The sequence below is a fragment of the Haematobia irritans genome, chromosome 1, assembly GCF_050003625.1.
Source record: "Haematobia irritans isolate KBUSLIRL chromosome 1, ASM5000362v1, whole genome shotgun sequence".
NCBI classification, from domain to species: Eukaryota; Metazoa; Arthropoda; class Insecta; order Diptera; family Muscidae; genus Haematobia; species Haematobia irritans.
The window spans coordinates 2,427,992-2,449,776 of NC_134397.1; the positions used below are offsets into that span (position 1 = coordinate 2,427,992).

Genomic DNA, 21,785 nt, shown 5'->3' on the forward strand with positions numbered 1-21,785 from the left:
CTACTTAACAATATATTACAAATTTATGCAGCAAACTATCTACAATAACAGAAATATTAAGAAAAAATATTTAAAAAAAATCTATAAGAAATTAATAACAATTAAGCAAATAAATAAATATAAAAATAAAAATTTTAGAATTAGTATAAAACATAATAAATTTAACATATTAAAATTAAAAAAAAAAAACAAGAGCTTTGGCTCCCCAGCCTTTAATTTAGTAAATACAAATAAAAAAAATAAAACAAATACAAAAAATTAAACAAAAATAAAAAAATAAATTGTAACTACGAGTCCCGATTAATTTAGAATATTATTCTGTTTAAAATAATATTATAATTAGTTTAAGCTTTTCTTTTTATCTTGATTTTAAAATATTTTTGTAGTCTTATTGTAATTTTTGTTAAATTGGCCACCTGACGCTTCGAATTACAAAATAAAGTCAAATTAAAATAAATATATCAAAGACATTGATCGTTCCATTGCAATATTTTCGATCGACCTAATCCTGATTTAGCAAATCGCCTTACGTGGATTATTTCAGAATAATAATAACAAATATTTACTATAATTTGCAACGAAAAAATATTAAGTAATAAAAAATAATAAAATTTTTTTCACATTGCCAATCACTAAAAAAATATCGCATATGGGTGTCTTTTTGCACTAATTTGTCAACTTTTTCCGTTGTCCATTTACTTCCGAGTAAAGGCCGGTACTATGTTCATTCTTGCGAAAAATTTTTATGGAAACCATTATTTCGCACAAAGAAAGCGGCGTTTTTTTAGGTAGCTTGGAGCGCTATTTTACAGGGAGCGATATTGGATTAAGTTGGTGGTGTTGCTTGTTTTTACAAAATAACATTTTATTTTTCCTTGGGCAATTGATCTGCTATTCCTTTGATCCTTTGTATAGTTTCGGAACAAAATAATGGTCCGTGTTTGATTTATAAACCCGCACAAATAGTTTTTAATAAATAAATTATTTCTTAATTCACATTGCAAATGGCGCCGTGCTATAAGGCCGGTACTCTGTTCGGTTTTCGCGTTGAAACTCCATACAAAACCAAAAAATGCGAAAAATTTGCGAAATTTTTTCCATTTGTGATACTTTGTTTTTTCGTGTTGAAAAACTGACGTTTATAGCACGGCGCCATTTGCAATGTGAATTAAGAAATTATTTAGTTATTAAAAACTATTTGTGCGGGTTTATAAATCAAACACGGACCATATTGTTGTTCCGAAACTATACAAAGGATCAAAGAAATAGCAGATCAATTGCCCAAGGAAAAATAAAATGTTATTTTGTAAAAACAAGCAACAACCACCAACTTAATCCAATATCGCTCCCTGTAAAATAGCGCTCCAAGCTACCTAAAAAAACGCCGCTTTCTATGTGCGAAATAATGGTTTCCATAAAAATTTTTCGCAAGAATGAACATAGTACCGGCCTATAAACGTCAGTTTTTCAACACGAAAAAAACAAAGTATCACAAATGGAAAAAATTTCGCAAAATTTTTCGCATTTTTTGGTTTTGTATGGAGTTTCAACGCGAAAACCGAACAGAGTACCGGCCTTAAAATTTATTTGGCCAGTGGACTACTAATACGCTCATAGAAAAAAGTCTGCTAAAAACAACAGTCGATGTCTGCTGTTATATTTTTGTACTTCAGGACCTAATGAACAACAAATTATAAAATGTTTAGGTTATAAAATTTTCCTCAAAGCATATTTAAGAACCAAAAGTAGTTTTTGATATATTTTTGCACTGTAATATACTTACAAGCTCCTAAATACGATCAACAAACATTTTGTTTGCTGTTATGCCTCAATTCGATAAATATTCAGATTTTTGGTCAAATACTTTAGGTATTGATAAAATATTGTTTTAATTATGTTAAGACAATATATGTCAGTTGACATTTTTATTTGTTTCAGCCAAAATAAAACATGTTTTGCAGTAATCGAGCTTAAAAAATAGCAGGAAATGTTTGCTATTTCAGCAAACAGTTACTGCAGTCCCTTTTTCAGCAGACTTTCTGCTGTTTTAGCAGACTTTTCTGCTGTCCCTACTAACAAATTTCTTTGGGTGTACGTCAACACTAAATAAATCAACTTACTTAATTTCATATGGTGGGCACTGAACAGACCTATTGTGTTAATTCATACGTTTCGACTCGACGCAGAGATTGTGTACCAACCCACGAACAAGCAAAACGAAAACAAAAAATATTAATTGGATATATTGACTAGGATATGTGGCACTGAATTCTAAGAAAATCTTCACAATATTTATTGTTGTACATATATTGCTGAAAGATGGACCGAACGAAACGAGATCTAGAGTCCGTGGTGAATTCCCAGAAAGAACAACTGTCTCGATATGAGAAGCGACTGAAAGGTAAGTGTGTCTATTGTTTACACATTAATAATTAGCATTTTGAATCATAATCCTTGTTGCCATTAAGATGTTGTAACTGCATACAAGGGATTGCTAAAGGAAAAAGAAGCACTGGAAACAAGCCTGGCGGCTCTCACAGCTCAAAAGGATGAAAACACTTCACCGAAGAACGTTGATAGTGCGGCAGAGACAGCTGAAAAACATAGTGAAACTAAAACTTCCTCAGGTGGCAACGAGGATAAAGCAAATATTCAAAATCAGTTAGCTACTCTTATGAACTCCTTGGCTACTCTCTCTGCTGAAAAGTCACGTATGGAACAATCATTCCAAGCCGACAAAAAGGTTCTGCGGTCGCAATTACAACAAAAAGACCAAACCATAAGCGATCTTCAAACTAAATTGCTAGAAATTAAGGAGCGGGGTAAAGCTGAAGTTGACGAAGTGAAGGCCAAGTGGATAATAGAGCGCCAAGAGCGTGAAAAGGAAACCAATAATCAAATGTTGATGATTAGAGAATTGCAAAAATTGTATGCCGACGAGAGGCACCTGAAAGAGAATATCGAAATGCAATTGAATAATTTTAAAACAAATTTTGCCAGCAATGAGTCGGAACATGTTCGAGTAAGTGAGCTACAAGCTCAACTGAAGGACGTTAAGACACAATTGAAGCATATGCACGCAGAGAAGGGGACAATGGAGACTAAAACCACACAAAACAGTGCAGTTCTTCTGAAGCAACTTCAACAGGAAATGCATCAGTTGAAGGAACAACATGCTATTGCTATAAAAAGTGAACAGCGACGAGTCCAACTCGCTGAAGAAGAGTCTCGCAAGCAAGCAGTACTTCACGAAGATCGTGTTGCAAATTTAGAAGCACGATTGGCCGAACTAAGTAAGACAGTGGGAAACTATGACAGGTTGCGGCAACAAGACCAAGATTCAATACAAGTATTAAAGCGACAATTGCAAGATCTGGAAAGAGCAACCAGCGAGACATCTAGTGTCCGAACCAGTGCGAACATAGAAAATTCTGGAAAGCGCTCCGCTTCTACGGATATTGATATCGGTCAAATCGTCGATGAAATAATGCGCCTGAAGAAGGTATTACTAAAGGAAAATGCGCGTTCCACAAATCCCATGGACTTGACGAATCTGTTTTCAGTCGGAACAGATCATACGCAATGTCAACAAGAATTAAATGCCTCAGCAAAGCTCTTGGAGACATCTAATGCTGAAATAGAGCGACTCAAAGACAAGATAGGTCAGCAAAAGTCTCACATAGCGACATTGCAAGAAAAAGTCAAGGTATTGAATCGTAACATTGACGAACAGGAATTGGAGTTGAAACATTACAACGAAAAGTTACAGATAAGTCTAAAAGAAGAAAGAAACAGCTGGAAAACAATTCAATCGGATATGGAAAATGATTATCGATGCAAACTCAATGAAATGGAGCAACAGCTACAAAAACAGCGACAACGTTCATTGCAGCTGCTAGACGAGAAAGAGCAAGAAATTAAAGCATTGCAAACATCATTTGAGATCATCCATGCTTCCAACAATACGGCCCTTAACGATGTTGCCACTGCAAGTGTTGTCTCCTCGGACGCTGAGAGCAACGATGAAATAGCTGTGAGTGTTCGGAAAGTTTCCCTCAAAGCAAAAAAACTGTCCGTGGGTGAGAATTTCCATATGCTTCATTACGCAAATGAAATAGCCCGAAAAGACATAGAAATAACAAATCTAAGAAAAGCAAAATATCAAGCAGAGACTTCAATGCGAAAGGCAATACATGATAAAGTCACAATACAAGAGGAGCTAAATAACAAATTGGACGCTCTGGAAGAACAAGTCGATAGACTTGAACGCTGTAAAACCCGGGAAGGAGCCAATCTGGAGTATCTTAAGAATGTTATCATAAGCTATATTGTATCCAAAGATGCCGATGGGAAGCGTCACATGATGAATGCAATAAGTGCTGTTCTGCAATTCACACCTTCCGAAATGCAGATCATTAACGCTTCTCTACAGAAGAAGTAACACAGTTTTTTTTATTCTTTAATGTGACTTTTGGTTTTGAACCTTTGTTATCGATCTACAAATATTATACAAAAAAAATAAATATTTAATATCCAGATAGCAGTCTTTGTTCAATGGAATCCATTAACGGGAAATTTCGCCAGGTGATCTTTCAGAACATATGGGAACATTGAAAAGAATTTAAATCTTGCTCCCATTTGGTCAGGGTGTGTCAACATTTGATAAGCTGATTTAATGTTTGATTGATTTTCTGGTAGAGCATGCTTTAGTAGGTTCTAAAATTTAGTTAATTAGATATAGAGAAACATAAGCGCAAGCTATAAATACACACCTCTAGTCTCACTTCTCCTTGCATTCTTTGCAAGAAAACTCCTTGTTCTACAGGTCCAAAACATATTGTGCGATTGTTTCGCTCTGCCACATACTTCATTTGTCGAAAATCAACATCTGCAGTAAGATCAGCAGTACCGGGAGATAGTAAAGGATCATGCAGGGCATGCTTTTTGAATGCCTATTTTCAATTAAATCAATAATTAGTATATTGTATAACTGGATAGCATTCATATGAGATACTATGGTTTGGAGCGGATGATATAACTGCAGGAAATATCAAATTAATTTTTGTAACCTACCCTAAATGTGTCATCCTTTTCGCCAAAATGCCCATAATCCATTATCAAACCAATGCCCCCATTGCGCTCAAAACGTTCAGCTAATAAACCAATCAGTCGATCCGCTTCCAATGAGTATTCCAAGCATTTCCTCGTTTCGCCATGTATAGGAGTATAAATCTTAGAAAGTGGTGTTTGATTTTTCGACAAGACATATCTGAAATCTGAGTTTTCCCCCACATCTATTAGGACTTCCTTCCACACCCCATTATCAAGTTGAAACTTATGAACTGGTAAGGCGTCAAAGAATTCATGGGCCATAACAATGGAAAATTGTTGCGGAACATCTTCAAGTCGGCTATACCAATAAATTTTAGTTCCTGAAGCTGTTTCACCTTTACGATAATAAACGTCCACATTGGGATCGGCATCATCGAATCTATAGCAAAGTAGTTGTGCTTGCATTTTGCTGAGGTGAGGGCTTATTTCGACTAGATTTATTGAAAATTCCTTATTCAATTGAAATTTTGATAATACTTTGAGTACATCTCTGACTAAGGTGCCTCTTCCAGGTCCCAGCTCTACCAGTTGGAACTTTGGACTGCCCAATTTTTGCCATTCACTTAAGATCCATATTGCTACTAACTAATTAGATGGAGGATTAGATGCATTGTCATACAATATTCTTGTTTATAGTTTACCTCTCCAAATATTTGGGAAATTTCTGGTGATGTTACAAAGTCACCTTCTTTTCCGAATACATCTCGGTTCATATAATAGCCAGAAAGAGGGTTAGTTAGCACTTCTCGCATATATTCGGCTACTGGAATAGGCCCTGTGGCTAATATTTTGGCCTGCAGGTGTTTCGTGAGATCGATATTACCTTTGTTGTCTTTGGGAACATTGTCGGCGGGTTTTTTCTTTGCATTTCTGGGAGGTTGTGTCTCAAACGCTGGTCGTTTTACCGATATGTAAGAATAACGTCGTCCCTGCAAACCAATAATTTGTCCCAATATTGGTCTCAGCATAATCACCGCTTTTATTAGATTTGAATTACACAAGGGGCATGAGCCAGTCAGCTGTTTCGAAAGTACCGAACGACAAGCAAGAATTCAGTGCTACCTTGACTGAACAAAGAGTGCTACCTAAAATTGACACCACCCAATAAACCAAAGGGAAGTATTTGTAGATGCTACATACAAGAGCAGTTTAGTCATCTCCGATCATTGGCTAGACGGTTTTTTCTGTCCGTTATATAGACACCATAGTAGAGGTGACTCATGCGTGAGTCACGCTGATTGTAATGACGTGAGTGTGCGTGAGCGTGATTAACCAACCGAATATCCTGCGTGAGCGTGAGTCATCTTCGAGAGTGTGCGTGAGTAACGAATTTCGGAAAACACGCTCACGAAAATAATCCCGCTTACCAACATAAAATGCTTACTTGTTGAATTCATTTATAATTTTAGTGACATCCTAAATGTTAAGAGTTTTATAACGCTCTCGATCTCTCGATCATACTCATATTTTCAGTCAGGTTTAATTGGTAAATTTCTCATAAAATTATTTGTAGGTCATGAGATTTCTCGTGGGTCACGATATTTTTTGTGAGTCACGACATTTAAAAGATTTTCGTGCGTGAGGAAAATTTGCTACGCTAACCCTGGTATAGGGTACATAAGATTCGACCGGGCCAAACGATCATCCCTTTATGCTTGATTTGTGTAAAATTGTGCTTCTGAGTAAATATAGGCAAATATTGAGTTTGGCAAGGTATCCAAGGGGGTTCTTCAGATTTCTTACTAAAATTTGATTTTTTACAAAACTAAAGTTATCCGAAATTATTTTCGTTTTTTATTGAGAAAACAAGCTAGGCAACATGTTTTTTTTAAGGTAGGACCTGAATTACATGTCGTTTTTATGATTATGATTCTATCTTAAAACAAGTATATACAGTAGTAAGATCGGCCGGGCCGAATCTTAAATACCCACCACCATGAATCAAATATTATAGTTTACTTTGAAAACTTTTCGTCGTGGCGGGTTACTTGATAATATATAGAATTTCAGGGGGTTTGATGACAGATGTTCTCCCAAGAAGATAAGTTCAACCAGTACGCTTCCCGAATATAAATTTAAAGATTCTACCTATGAAGACTATATCAGATTCTGGATTTATAACATCCAATTTGTTTGAGTTTTAAAGAAATCAAGCCTTGATTTGAAATCTTAAATTTGTAGATTTTTGCTGCCATTATTTAAATGAATACGATGACTAAAATCTGGAAATTTTACTTTCAGTTTCAAGCAATTTTCATGAGCAGTGCACATGCTTTACACTGAAAGAAGAGTTTTTTGTGAGGAACGAAAATTTAGACAAACAAAGTTTCCTTTTGACACAAGTTTTAGAGACAATCGTTGATTCACTTATCAAACATTCAGATCAATTTCCTCTAAACGAAAATACTTTATACGAAAGGGGAATTTTGTTTGTCTAAAATTTCACTCCGTAGGAAAATATTTCTTTTGGGTGTACCCTCAAGAAGTTAAATCGGTCTTATCTGCCTATATGTTCCTCAAATACCTCTAGAATTCCACTTTCAGACGAATTGGGTGAAAACTACGAATTCTAGAAGCCCAAGAAGTAAAATCGGTCTATATGGGGGTTATAGCAAAAAATGGACCGGTACACCTCAATTTCGACACACCTAGTTGTGGTCCCAAAATACCTCTAGATTTCCAATTTCAGGCAAATCGGGTAATAAATACAGTTTATAGAAGCCCAAGAATAAAAATCGGGAGATCGATCTATATGGCGGCTATACCAAAACATGTACCAATACAGTCCAATTTCGACACAAATTGGATAAAAACTACAGTTTTTATAAGCCCAAGACCCCAAATCGGGAGGTCGGTTTATATGGGGACTACAATTTAATGGTTGGGGGACCATTAAATTGAATTATTTTTGTATTATATAAGTTTTTTTTATTATTTAGAATAAAATTTATTATCATTGAATATTACATATTGTTGCTCAGGATTTATATGCTATGTAATACAGTTTTTTTTTGCCATACGGCTTTTTGTATTATATATGTTCAATAAATAAATAAATAAAAACTTGGACCGATATAGCCCATCTTCGAACTTGACCTGCCTGCAAACAAAAGACGAATTTGTGTCAAATTTCACGACGATAGCGCCATTATTGAAGGCTTATATCGTCTTAGAAATTCTCCCTGATCAAGAATATATATACTTTATATGACTTCAATCTAGTTTAGTACAAGTGGTCCGATTGGTCCAATTTTTGGCCAGCGTGTATACTTTTCGATTCTAAACACAAAATGTTATATACCACTTTTTGGCGGAAAGACCTATTTTCGGAGTTACGGGCCCCTAAAGTTTTCATTGCCACGTATATTGGATTTAGTATCCATCGCACATAATCATCTTAAATGTAATATATTTAGAATAACATGGACCCGGAGAGGTCCTGGGTTCGCGTTAGCCCTCTTTGGATTCTGTCCATAGGAGAAAGCCTCAAACCCCGGCCGAAGGCCGCCTACCTATCCTCTTTGGGTTCGCGTTAGCCACTTTGTCCATAGGAGAAAGTCTTTCTTTTTGGAGGGTTCAAGTGTGGTTCATTTTTGGGTTTAATGAACTGCCTGAATTTATTCTGATAATTGGTTGATAGTTTTGCTGCAAGTAGAGGATGTTGATGAGGAATGTGGTAATTCCAAAATGTGCGTCCATTCAACCATCTTGCAGTCTATAGGGACTTGCCCAAATAAATTTGACAAACATTCTTTTCCTCTGTTGGTTAAGCTACACTTGTAGTTTAGTCAATGTATGGTTTTAAGCTGCAATAAAAAACAACAACAATGCTTAAAAAAGTCTGAAACCCCGGCCGAAGGCCGGCTACTTATCCTCTTTGGGTTCGCGTTAGCCCACTTTGGACCCTGTCCAAAGGAGAAAGTGTCAAATCCCAGCCGAAGGCCGTCCACCTGTATCCAATTTTTAAGGGGCGGTATCTCGAAAACTACACTCTTTCGACAAAATTTTTACTTAATATTTTCTGCTTAAAATGTACTATTTTTACCAAATACGCAAAAAACGGAATTTTATTCATTTCATGAAAAATTGCTGTCAGAATTAAGAAAAATATAAAGGAAAATGCCGATTTCAGATGTAGATATCTCGATAACTAGGCTTTTCCGCCAAATTTTTTACTTTACATATTCGATTTGAAATCCCTTCTCCTACACTCAAAAAAATTGGTTTATTTTTAACAAATTGTGCTAAAGTAGATTTGTTCCTCTATGGTGGTGGGTATAAAAAGAACATTTTAGGACTTATTTTTTTAATGAGTTTTGCATTTGTTTGAAAAATGATCACCTTTGTGCCTATTGGGTCATATTGTTTTGAATGGAATGTTTGTCAAATGTCACAAACCATATGTTACAGAATGTAAACCCACACTCCCATAAAATATTTTGCGTCGAAAAATAGAAACGGAAATATTGTGAACAATAGCAATGGAAGCTGAAAATGGACAAAACACTCTTGGACCTCCGTCCAATGATGTGAAAAAGCCTTTTCTTATAGGTGTAGCTGGTGGCACAGCTAGTGGAAAGTCGACGGTGTGCAAGAAAATCATGACGGAGTTGGGTCAGGCTGATATGGATCATACAAAACGCCAGGTAACTGCACAGTTGTAAAATGACACATACACACACTTTCCCATTAACATGTAATAATAACGACGTATTTTGATCAAATAATATTTTGCTTAAGGTGGTTACTGTAAGCCAGGATAGTTTTTATCGTGAGTTGACCCCTGCGGAGAGGGCTAAGTCATTCCAAGGATTCTACAATTTTGATCATCCTGATGCGTTCGATGAGCAGTTAATGTTTGACACTTTGGAGTCAATTCTAAAAGGAGTCAAAGTAGAAATTCCCGCATATGATTACAAAACAAATTCATTGTAAGTTTATGTACAAATTTTGTTCACTTGATGGTGCATGGTCCAATAAATCGATTACAAATCTGACAATTGGCCCTTTGCTCATATAAAAAAGGCGTTTGGTGTCAGATTGGTATTTGGCTACTGCTTTTTGGCTACAATGTTTTGCATGCAAACTTTTTTTGGAGCTATATTTTCATACTTATTTACATTGTTTTACAGAGACTACGAAAATAAGCTAACTATTTATCCAGCTGACGTAGTTTTGTTTGAAGGTATCTTGGTTTTCTATTTTCCTAAGATAAGGGATCTTTTCCATATGAAGCTGTTTGTTGATACAGATTCCGACACTCGTCTAGCCCGAAGAGGCAAGTATTATGGTATTAGGTTGAGTGAACATTTTATTAATTTTGACTTTCACACAAACACCTACATAGTGCCTCGAGACATTAATGAAAGGGGTCGCGATCTGGACACCGTGCTAACACAATACATGACATACGTTAAGCCTGCATTTGAAGAATTCTGTTCACCGGTAAGAATGTATAAATCATAGTACAATGGATGCATCATATATTTTTGTTTTATCATAGACCAAAAAGTTCGCTGATGTTATTATACCGCGGGGAGCCGATAACACAGGTTTGTATACCAAGATGTGATTGGTGTTATTTACTAATATGTATGTACTCTATAAGTAGAGGCTTGTTTTATTTACTCTTATATATAGTATATAATTTATTCTAACGTTCTAACATTGTTTCTAACGTTGTTTTGTAATTTATTTGAGTTAATCGGCATTGATTTCGTTGATCATTGGAGATATACTTATTTACATATATATACATATAGACGAAATGTAGGCTTGTGCATACTTACATATATAACTGATACATTTAGAGCTTGATTATTTCTACAAATATTTTTGTTGTTCTTTTTTCGTTCTGTTTTTATTATATATTTCTTGCAGTTGCAATCGATCTCATTGTACATCATATCGGTGAAATCCTTAGGCCAGGTAGCTGTGCTATTAATAATACGGGTGTCACCAACAATACGGCTAACAATACTGTTAATAATTCAACCACTTCTCCAACCAATCATAACTCGTCAACTATGATCAGGGAACATTAATTGCATATCCCACTGTTACAAATCTAATGCAGGACAACGTGAATCATCGAATCCGAATATTCCCTCCCTCCCCATACACACAAAAAAGAAACCAAAAACATACTTCCTAATAAGTCAATATTCTATATAGGCGAAGATCATGTTACAGGCACACGTTACCTTTTTGTCGCCATAAAAGAAAATTATATTACTAATATAGTTCGAATACTAATTCCAATTGTCCAATAGTCAATACGTTCTAAAGGCTGCTATTTGTGCATTCCCTCGAAAAGAGATCCCCCAGATTAGCAGATTAAAGCCTAATGTCTGATTGCGAATTGAACTCGATAAAATTTAAAAATTAGTTACGGAAATTGGATGTGCATTTTTTCCTTACCGTTCCTTTCCAACGCAACATAGTTGGTGTATATTTTAAGTTTTATTTAAGAGCAAAATAAATACATAGTACGATGATCACATAGTGGGTTGAATATGTACAACAAAATATATAATTGGTAGTTATTTGATAACACACACACACAGAATTAATTTAAAACCACATTTAGCTAAAAGTTTTAGAGAGCAGCAGGAGGTAAGTCTTTCTTCTCGCTAAAAATAAGAATTGGCAATTGGTTTTTCAAGCAACAGCATTTTCAAATCTTTTTGCAGATGTATTCTGTAAAAAGCCTTTAGTTTTTGCACTCAATAAGATCGTAAAGTAATGGTTTGGGAGGACCTGTTTGGCAAATTTTTGTAAGTTTAGTACTTCTCTTAATCTAATATTAAGGAATGGAGAATGGGTAAGTGATCGTTATTACCTTTCATGCTGAATTGTTTTGATGTGTTTTTTTTTCTAACTAAACAAGGGGTTCAGTAATCTATCTCAACTGAGGGTTATTTTAAAATGTTCTTTTTTTTCTTTCTAGTTGCCATCGATCTTATTGTACAGCACATTCGAGATCTTCTTAATAACCGTTCTCGCAAGGGTTCTACATCTAATATACAGCTTGTGATGAACAACGAATCTGGAGGTAAGAGAAGAAGACATTTAAATGCAGACTCTTCCATTGTTGTCACAACTTGTTGTACTAACCATCCAGCAAGCATTAGTAAAGGGACATATTCACGGCCCCACTGATTAGCAATGGAAATTGACGACACCCATGACATTCTCGACTACCAAGCACCAAGGAAACGATCAAGATCAAACGATAAAGAGCTAGTGTAACAACACATCGCACTAACAAAAAGTTTTATTTACTCCCACTTCCCCCCTATGTAACTATCTAATGGTTTGACATTCTCTATTTCAAGATTCTTTTCAAGCCATACGAAGATTTTCCACCTTATGCAAGGAATTGACAATACAAAGCAATGTCTTTTTTGAAAAGAACATAAATTTAACCCAGCACTAAGGATGTTCCACCTTCAACCCTCTACAATTTTGTAGCACAAACACATGTGTGATAACAAACAGATGCAACGAAATACCTTTAGATGGAACTTGTGATTCACAGCAACACCAACGTTAACGACAACGTTCATAATACCACTTACCTGTTATCCTTTAGTAAAATTTAACCAAAGATTTTTTTAGGAAATATAGTGATTTGCTGTTGACTACATACAAATATTTTATTTTAATAAATATTGACCAGAGAACACTTATACATTCGGTTTATCTTTTTAATATCACCCGGGGAAAATCCAATGCGTTGGCCCATTTTTGAGACATCAGGAGAGGACTTTAGTGCCACTAAAGTCGGTTTTCCATTCTTGGAAAAACTTGTGGCCTTGTAATGCATTAGGCTGCCATAATCGTAATTGACTCCAAATGCCGATGCAGACAATGGAGGTAATTTCTGGAAGTTAATCATCATACCGGATTTTACATTCTCACTGATAACTTTCACATATTGGTCTCGTTCATATCGATTTTGTTCATGATAGAAACCCAAGACATGCATGAGCTCGTGAATTGTTGTTCCATAGTTGGAGAAACATTTGGGATTTTGCAGATTTAGTATTTGCTCTCCTCCTAAACGTCCTACACTGGACCAACAACCATCGCCGTTATTTTTTATAGTTACAAAATCCGTTTCGATTGTACGCGGACGAAAACGTATGCATGTTTTTGTGTGATATTCATTGAAAGCATGATTTATTACGGCAAGTTCCTGTTTGGAAAATGATCCCCTTATAACGTAAGGTACTATACCATTTGGCCATCTTAACGAATGGTTCATTATGCCATTACGTTGCATTTTCCTATAGACTTCTCCGTCGTCATTTATATCTCCCTCCAGGTAGGGTCCAGTTTCTTCGGGATTCTCCATAATGTCATCAGTTATGTTACGACCACCATCTTTTAAATCCCCCTCTATGTGAGGTTCTGTAGCTTCCAAAGTTTCATCAAAACTGTTGTACAATTCATCGGGAATCTTTGCACTACATTTTCCGACGTATGGATCAAATATTAGAATCGAAATAAAAAGAAAACCTAGCAGTTGGTGCATGTTTATTGAGATTCTCTAACACATTTAAACCCATTGCCAGACTTTTATACCACGTTTCAATCGAGCGCATGGCGGAAGTTCTTTTGAAGTGCAAATACATATATTATCAGCAATAGTTAACTTCCTCTGCAGTAAATTAATACTTCTATGAAAGGGCAGCGTTAGCGTGGCTGAAAACAATTCAACACTCAATGAACTCCAGAATTTTCACTGATAAAGACATGCGTATTATATAGTTAGCTAACTGCCGTAGTCTATCAAGTCCATTTAGATACCATAGGCGGTGAAGAACTCTCGGATTAAAAAAATTTATCAGATTTAGTTATCCATTCATGAGAAGCCTGAATTATTTCGCTTCTAAACCATTTGCAGAATTATTGCTTGCTACTATTCATTACACCCAAAGAAATTTGTTACTAGGAACAGTAGAAAAACTGCTAAAACAGTAAAAGTCTGCTGAAAAAGAGAAAGAAGTTGATGTCTGCTTTCATATCCCATTCTCATTAGCCACGAAATCTACTAAAAGTGGATTTGAAATCCCTTTTTATATAAGACAAATGCCAGTTGAAATGTAGTTAAAGTGAATTTTGGAAATATAATGTGAATGAGATATTAGACTTTGAAATGTACACTCAACTATTCGTAACAACAATTAAATATGATCACAAAACATTTTATTTGCTGTTGTTAAATATAAAGGTTAATTTTTTCAGTAACAGCAACAAATCTGTGATTTCATAAAAGCAGACTAGCTACTAAAATGAGCTGGAGTATTTTTTTTTAATTTTTTTAAAGAACTATTTTGGAAGCAAGGCAGAATCTTCTATGATTTGGGTTATAATGACGGATTTTCATCTTCGGCATTTTATTATTCCTTAATTAGAATATTTCTTTAAGTGTACCATTAGAAAAAAAACCGTTACGTTTTCTATCGCCACTTTTTCTGTACGCGGTGACCATGGACTATTATCCTATCGCAGACACAAACCAACCGTTATAGTTTACAACTGTCAAAATCTTTTTCTCTCTCTCTCTCGCATGTAAACACCTGAGTTGTCTACCTCTCTGTATTATACCTAACCATAGTTACCTGTTTTTTTTTCAAGCCAACCCAAAGTCTATAACTACCACACATTTTCTGTCCCATTTCATCTAAAGTAACATCATTATGGTTCCATGAGGGAGAGAGTATATGAGTTAGTGCGACAGACTTGGCAGCCCTAAGTCTTAGGTATGGTTGGCGCACTTAGTGGCTAGCAAAATCAGTTTATAATCTGTTCTCGAGCGTAATTGTTGTGTAGTTTTGAGTGTTAAGTGTTAGTAAACCAGGGCTACTTTGTGCATCATTGTTTCCCAAAAGCAACCCGAGATGGCTGCATGCCTTACACGCGAGAGCAAGTGAGACGGAATTTCATGTGAGATATCCGAATTCCTCAGAAAAAGAAAAAAATATACATTAACGTCGTTTTATGTAAATTAAGTATAAAAAAATTGTGTGAATTGTTATAAAGAGTTAAAGTCTTCGTTCGCAGATGGAAAGGAATTCCATGGAGATAGTAACATTATGTGCATGTGACGAGAATAAAATCCATATAGATTCAGTTAATTTTTCAGTTACTACCAGTTAGTCTACCATCTAACACAGTGTACGTGTTTGTGTGCGTGTGTATGTGTAACGTTTTATTAAAAATTAATTGAATTGTATCCAAAAAACCAATTGTTGATTATTATGCAAATTAGATGGTAGGTGGTGGTAGTCTAAGTAAAAAATAATGATCAAATAATGCATGAATGAAAGTTGAGCGAAACAAAAAGTGGTAACAATAGCACAATAACAACAACACAAACATACCAAGAGTATAAAATTTCACACATTCACAACCAACATACTCACAGATACAATTTATAACTGACACAACCACACTACTTGAAGATAGATAACCAGTTCTAAATGGGAAAGTGTATCGTCAATGATGTTGCTAACATCTAGCAGCAAAAGAAAAATTCTATTCAAAACATTTAGGAAACATACAAAGGCACATAGCAATTGTCACTAACCTTTTTGTTTTTACAAATGCAAAAAAGGTAATAACAAACAAAGAGGTTGACCATTAATGTTATCGAATTTGAATTACCAGAAAACACGAAAGCTCTTACTCACCACTAACGGTTACTCTCGCGCGCAATTTTTAATACTCTTCGGCTCTCGAATGATTTTAAAAGCGAAACGAAATACTACGTACATACGTTAAAAATTCCATTACGAAGAATACAAAAACAAAAATGCATCATAGAATAATGTCGTCATTAATAGCATTAAGACCATCATTGGACCAGTCACAGGATCAATACAACGACCACCATAGCCCACATCATGATAACAATCAATCACAGACTCGGAGAGAGAAACAACGAAGAGTGACAATAACAAAACAAAGAACTACATCAACTATGCATATAAAAACAAATTCGGCCAACACCAACACAATGACAACGACAAGGTGTGCGTCAGCAAATCCAGAACATCATAAACGCCAACATAGTTCAACGATTCTCTCCAATCCAGCAATCCAATTATTTTGTTGTGTTCTAATTTTTCTTCTATCGATGGGTAAGTACTATGAGAATAGCAACCAACATGCAAGCAATCGTACGAAATTTGCAGTTATTTAATAACTCCTACACAATAAAATATTTATGTGTTATTAGGGTGGGTAGTGCTATGTTCGGATTTCCACCAAAACAGTAAATTAAAAGTGCAAAAATGTGAAACAAGACGATTATTTTTATATAAAATATTGGGAAAAAATCCAGGACATTGTAGCCTATGATTTCATCTTTCTAAATGCTTTGATTCATAAAAGAACTGTGAAAACAAGCTGGTTTTCGGCATGGAAACCGAACATTGTACTGACCTTTAAAATAAAGCTTACACCCCTAGAAATGGGGCAAAAAGTAGAGGTTAACGTTTTCTATGATTTTTGGATGTTATTAGCTACTCAATGGACATTTCAGAATTAGTTTCTGTCTGACCACTTTGTGCTTTGGAAGAATAAATTGGTTTAAAGTTAGTTAGTATTCAAACTTGTGCTAGTGCGCAGCGGTATGATTGATGTATGTAAACATTTTTCAAACACGATCTAAGACTAGGCTTAAAATACGATTTCAAGAAAGAAACGAGATGTACTATTTGTGCCGGTAATGCTAAATATTTTTCATATTAAGGAAAATACTATGTTCAGTTTTCAAGCTGAAAACCAGCTTATTTTCACAGTTCTGTTTTTACTCAATTAATTTAGAAATTTTAAATGTTTCGCAATCAATACATTTGATCTTACCAATCCATAAATTGACATATTATCATCTTCATATACCATATATATTTTGTACATTAATTAGCGTACTAAGTTCGTGGGTTCAGTCTCAGTTTCGAACGAATACCAACAATTTTTCCAGTAATACTGGTGACATGTCTGAGTTATTGAAAACACTGAGGGTGTTTTCTTATGTCATTGACTTGGCTGTAAAAAGGAGGTGGTTTGCCATTGAGCTCAATATAGAACGGATATCACTTATTGATAAGAGAGAAGTTCACCACTCACTCTCTCTCTCTCTCTTATCTCTCTTATCACTATAGATAACCTAACCCAACCTCCTTGGAAATTAAACCAAGTTTTGTAATATTGTCAAAAATTATGATTCAGATATGGATATAAGTTCCACATAGATTGGAACATTTTAAAGGGGATATTAGCGATACGAAATTGATTCGAATTTATGGGGATTTTGAATTTGGTTCCAAATTATATACGACTTTGTCATAGCATTGAACTTAGTATTCTTAAACAAAATGTTATGAAGCAGCAATAACTTTAGAATGACACTATCTAAATATAAGCGATTCGTGAATTTCGACCCACATCAAGGGGATATTTTCATCTCTTCTTGACATAAGTCGATCCTCAGGTTTGAATATATTTCAAATCACCTTTCAATGAGTGCAAAATAAAAACCCCATTTTCTAAATATTATGAAGCCACAATTAAAAAATTATGACGAGTTACTCAGCTAATTATTTTCACTGAGTTATATATTTGCAAAACATTCAAATTCTTGGTGAATATAATAGAATTAAGTATGCATATTGCTTTTACTGATAAGAAAGCTGTGTAAAGGTCGGTTACTTTTCCTTTTTCACTACACGGATGAAAAAGACTGTTTTTCATATGTTTGGCTATAAACACTATATGTTTGGAACACAATATTTTTGAGTGCAAGCATATAATGTTCATAAACTAGCATAACATGTTTGGGACATATATGTTAATATGTTAGAACATATTATGTTTGGGACATAAAATGTTTGTAAATATAATATGCTTGGATGCAAACATATATTAATTTAGAAATAGCCTATAAACATATATGTGTTTAGTAGCTTGGAGCGCTATTTAACAGGGAGCGATATTGAATTAAGTTGGTGGTTGTTGCTTGTTATTACAAAATTAACATTTTATTTTTCCTTGGGCAATTGATCAGCTACTTCTTTGATCCTTACAAACTGTGTGGTCCGCTGTTCGAATCCCCGTCCGGCAAAAGGTAAAATTAAAATAAAAAAAATCATACAATTGAATAATTTCTTCTACAATGTTTGTATTACAGAAAAAGGTGCTAAGAACTAAAAAATCTCGTGGAAGTGAGAAAGATGTGGGGGAATATACAATTGGGCAGAAACAAAATTTTGAGCATTCAGGTCGAAAACCTATGTTGTTAGAACCTATATTACCTGTTTATTTTCATAATTCATTATGATTGTAAATATATAAATAAATAAATAAAATTTTGAGCACAATATTGTTTGGGAGATTTTTTTTAAGCATATAATATTTTTGGGTGCAAAATGCTTCCAGACATATTATATGTTCACATAATAACATATTGTTTTTTGGAAGACAACATTATTGAATTTGGATGCAAAAATACAAAATGTTTGGAACTTAGACTACCCAAACATATATTGTTTAGACCAATATGCTTTCAAACATATTATATATTGGAAGAGATCAAACATATAAATGTTTGGGCAATACCAAAAATGTATATGCTTGAAGCAAAATATGTTTGGGAGTATATGTTACAGAAGCGATTTTTTGTGAGCGTGTATATATAGTGAATTATTTTCAAAAAAAGTTAAAGTATTTTATGAAAATTAACCTTTCCAACTATTTCCCATCAATTTTTAAACAATTTTCCAAAAATGTTATAATTTTATTCTGCTTTTAAAGATTTGTTTTCGATTTTTGCGGCTAACCTTGAACTTAAATATTCACCTTATGATAACAATAATACTTCTACATACATTTTTCTATGGGTGTAGTACGAATAATATCCACCTTTAGTATAGAAAGGAATTAGTATGTTTGCATACTCATTTCATCGGAAAATCCAATTTTATTGGCTATTAGTGAATATTTGGAAATTGTTTGGGAAAATTGGAAAAATATTTTACATCTACCTGTTTTTCATGTTATTGTTATTAGTGTAATGTAAAACCCAAAATTTGTTGTGCGAATGCGCAAATGGTATATAGGTGCTGACTTCTAGCTAAATGCTGCTATTAGCGAAATAATCACTTAAAATTCGGAGAAATCATATCCCAAAGCAAACAATGAATATTTGCTGTTTAAATCAGCATTACCTGTATTCACAGCCTGTCTGTATAATAGTAATAATATATTAATAGCGAAATACCATATGGAATAAGTCAACAGTTCCACTTGTTCCAAAATAATTTACTTTGTTGTGCATCGAACTATTTTGGTTCTTGGTATTGTTGTTGTTCGTTACTACAACCATAAATAAATGTGTTAATTATAGTCTTCCTATTTGTTTTTTTTTTAATAACTACACCACATTGTTTTTATTTATTAAGTTTAAGTAAAAGAGAATATCGCTGAAAAATCTAATTGTTCGAGTAGTGATAGTTCAGATCATTGAATCCAAAACATTTCGGTTTTAAGCTCAACAAAATATAGTTCGATTTTGCATTCTAATTTGAGAGAGAATTAACACGAGTACGGAACGCCCGAAGTAAGGATGGCATGACTTATCCTACTTTGTAATCGCAGAAAAAAGTCTGTTAAACCCGCTGTCGATATCCACTGTTTTTCATATACTTTGTGGTGTAGTGAACAACAATTGAGAAAATTCTAAAGGTGAAAAAGTTATCAATAGATTACCAGAACGAAGCGGTAAATTTACATTTTAGGCTATGACTTGGACTCTTCCCAAAGTACATACCTTGGAACAGTACAGTATTACCAGCCCATATATAGGTCCCTATGAATCAGTCTCAACCTGGGGGCTAATCACGACATTCGATATCGAGAACTTTTGATCGAAATCTAAATTTTTCGGATCACGGGAGTCGATATCGAGTTTTTTTGATCGACAATTTTTTTCGATTGGTAAATTGCAATCGTAAAACATTTTTCACTTGTTTTTTACATTGTTTTCGCCATATAGGAATAGTAAATATATTAGTTTTAGTTCGAGTTGTTGCTAATTTGTAGTAAATTTACATATAATTAACATATTTTGAATATTTAGGACTAATGCAACTCCAATAAAAGTTAAACAAAAATTGGTCATAGTCGAGTTCGAGAGTGAGCATCCTAGCTTGGCAAAGAACCATATATAAAGTGCACATGCTAGATCGATATCCTAGAGATTGTGATCAACCAATTACCGTACCATTCCGTGACAACATAACGCTTCTGGCCCACCTTGTAAGAATAGTGAATTATGAAGGCTTCCACTCGAAAAAAGTTTTAAGACGGCAGACAATTGTAAAGCGATAGAATTCACGTTGACATGCCACCAACAATTATTTTCCATTTGAACGCCTCCTTCATCAGCCGAAATCGTCCATTGAGCCTGCAAAAGGTGACTTTCTGACAGTGCATACCATTTCAAAACCATGTACTTACACCAATAACAATGTGCATATTTATTCCTTATTTGTCGCCGATTTTTTTTATTTTCATCTCATCCTCCAATTAGGAAGGAATTCGGAGGAATGTAAAAAGAGATATGGGTCCATATAATATAATGCAATACCATTTATTTTGAAACCTCAAAAAATATGTTTTTTCTACATTCTATTTTGTGACGCTAACTTAATTTTGTCATTTCATTTTGTTCTGCTTCGTTTTTTGCTGTTGGCAATGTTTGAGAAATTGCATCAAATTTCGATCGAATGCCGTGATCCAAACTTTTAATCGTATCGACAATTTTTTCGATACGATTGTGAATTCGATATCGAATGCCGTGAATAGCCCCCTGCGTAAAGGGCACCTTATACGGTCGGATAAACCCTGCGACACAACACGTTGCGGCGACAAATCCGATAGTATAAGGTCGTGTTCGCCTGTCGCGGGGACGTGTTGGCATAAAATCAAAACAACTTTGATTTTTGCTGGTTGGGTGGTACAAATCATTGAGTTTAAGGGGATGTTCGACAAACATTATCAAAGACAAATTTATTTTTACATTAAAAACAGGTATTTCTGCAATGAAATTAATGATGGATCGCCAATTCTGGTTGAAAATTAAAGAAATATATAAATCTAAACCAGTATTGTCACAAAAACGTGGAAAAATTCCACTTACAATCAATGGAAAACCAGGCGACAAGTATTTTGAAATTCATCAAGTAATTTGTAATATATTAAATGTGGATTACTTCAGGAATCATTGTTTTGACACATATACCAGGATTTTTTTTTATTATTTTCTTACATTTTTTCAGTAAAAAATGGTTTCACCCATAAATCTTCGTACAATTTCATTGTTTGTTTATGCTTCTTCTTATTTTTTCATGTTGTCATCACATTTGTTCGTGCAGTGTAAGGGCAAAACTTGAACGAACACACAACAAATAGACGAACTTCTGTCGGAGTGTTTATTCCACCGTCTAAGGTCCGCTTAAGAACCTGTTTCATTTTGAGCATGCGTACCGTTACCAGAAAAGAAAAGAAATCCAGTAAATTTATGGTTCCTGTAGGATTTTAGAATTACTATAAACTGGAAGTGGGTAGCAGTCCTTCATAGGTTCCTCTGTGGCTATTTGTAC

At 34.5% G+C, this 21,785-nt stretch overlaps 5 protein-coding genes across 7 annotated transcripts in view; 3 read left to right on the forward strand and 2 right to left on the reverse strand.

Moving 5' to 3' along the window:
• Nucleotides 1-2,159: 2,159 nt before the first annotated feature.
• On the forward strand, nucleotides 2,160-4,538 carry GCC88 (GRIP and coiled-coil domain containing 88 kDa). The gene is made up of 2 exons (XM_075288856.1): nucleotides 2,160-2,401; nucleotides 2,469-4,538. The coding sequence occupies exons 1-2, from the start codon at nucleotides 2,320-2,322 to the stop codon at nucleotides 4,439-4,441; spliced, it is 2,055 nt and encodes a 684-aa protein (XP_075144971.1). The 5' UTR covers nucleotides 2,160-2,319; the 3' UTR covers nucleotides 4,442-4,538.
• On the reverse strand, nucleotides 4,416-6,184 carry LOC142220013 (protein arginine methyltransferase NDUFAF7 homolog, mitochondrial). The gene is made up of 4 exons (XM_075288857.1): nucleotides 5,754-6,184; nucleotides 5,074-5,697; nucleotides 4,773-4,952; nucleotides 4,416-4,716 (listed from the first exon to the last, which is right to left on the reverse strand). Exons 1-4 carry the CDS (start codon nucleotides 6,078-6,080, stop codon nucleotides 4,552-4,554), a joined length of 1,296 nt encoding a protein of 431 aa, XP_075144972.1. The 5' UTR covers nucleotides 6,081-6,184; the 3' UTR covers nucleotides 4,416-4,551.
• A 3,327-nt stretch (nucleotides 6,185-9,511) lies between these two features.
• On the forward strand, nucleotides 9,512-12,803 carry Uck (Uridine-cytidine kinase). 3 transcript variants are annotated; one of them, XM_075288862.1, is made up of 7 exons: nucleotides 9,513-9,758; nucleotides 9,853-10,043; nucleotides 10,245-10,390; nucleotides 10,460-10,557; nucleotides 10,616-10,664; nucleotides 12,062-12,166; nucleotides 12,450-12,803. In XM_075288862.1, exons 1-7 carry the CDS (start codon nucleotides 9,594-9,596, stop codon nucleotides 12,548-12,550), a joined length of 855 nt encoding a protein of 284 aa, XP_075144977.1. In that variant the 5' UTR covers nucleotides 9,513-9,593; the 3' UTR covers nucleotides 12,551-12,803. The 3 variants fall into 3 exon arrangements, with proteins under 3 accessions (XP_075144976.1, XP_075144977.1, XP_075144978.1); XM_075288861.1 differs by having other exon boundaries at nucleotides 9,512-9,758; nucleotides 12,062-12,803; XM_075288863.1 differs by lacking the exons at nucleotides 12,062-12,166; nucleotides 12,450-12,803 and adding an exon at nucleotides 10,993-11,647 and having other exon boundaries at nucleotides 9,515-9,758.
• LOC142220015 (zinc metalloproteinase nas-1) lies at nucleotides 12,745-13,782 on the reverse strand. The gene has a single exon (XM_075288859.1). It carries the CDS (start codon nucleotides 13,649-13,651, stop codon nucleotides 12,776-12,778), a length of 876 nt encoding a protein of 291 aa, XP_075144974.1. The 5' UTR covers nucleotides 13,652-13,782; the 3' UTR covers nucleotides 12,745-12,775.
• Nucleotides 13,783-14,933: 1,151 nt separating this feature from the next.
• crb (cell polarity complex component crumbs) overlaps nucleotides 14,934-21,785 on the forward strand; it is a 43,144-nt gene continuing 36,292 nt past the window's right edge. Inside the window, exon 1 of the mRNA XM_075288865.1 lies at nucleotides 14,934-16,262. Within this exon, the coding sequence (XP_075144980.1) occupies nucleotides 15,935-16,262 (328 nt within the window). The 5' untranslated portion in view covers nucleotides 14,934-15,934. The remainder of the gene's footprint in view (nucleotides 16,263-21,785) is intronic.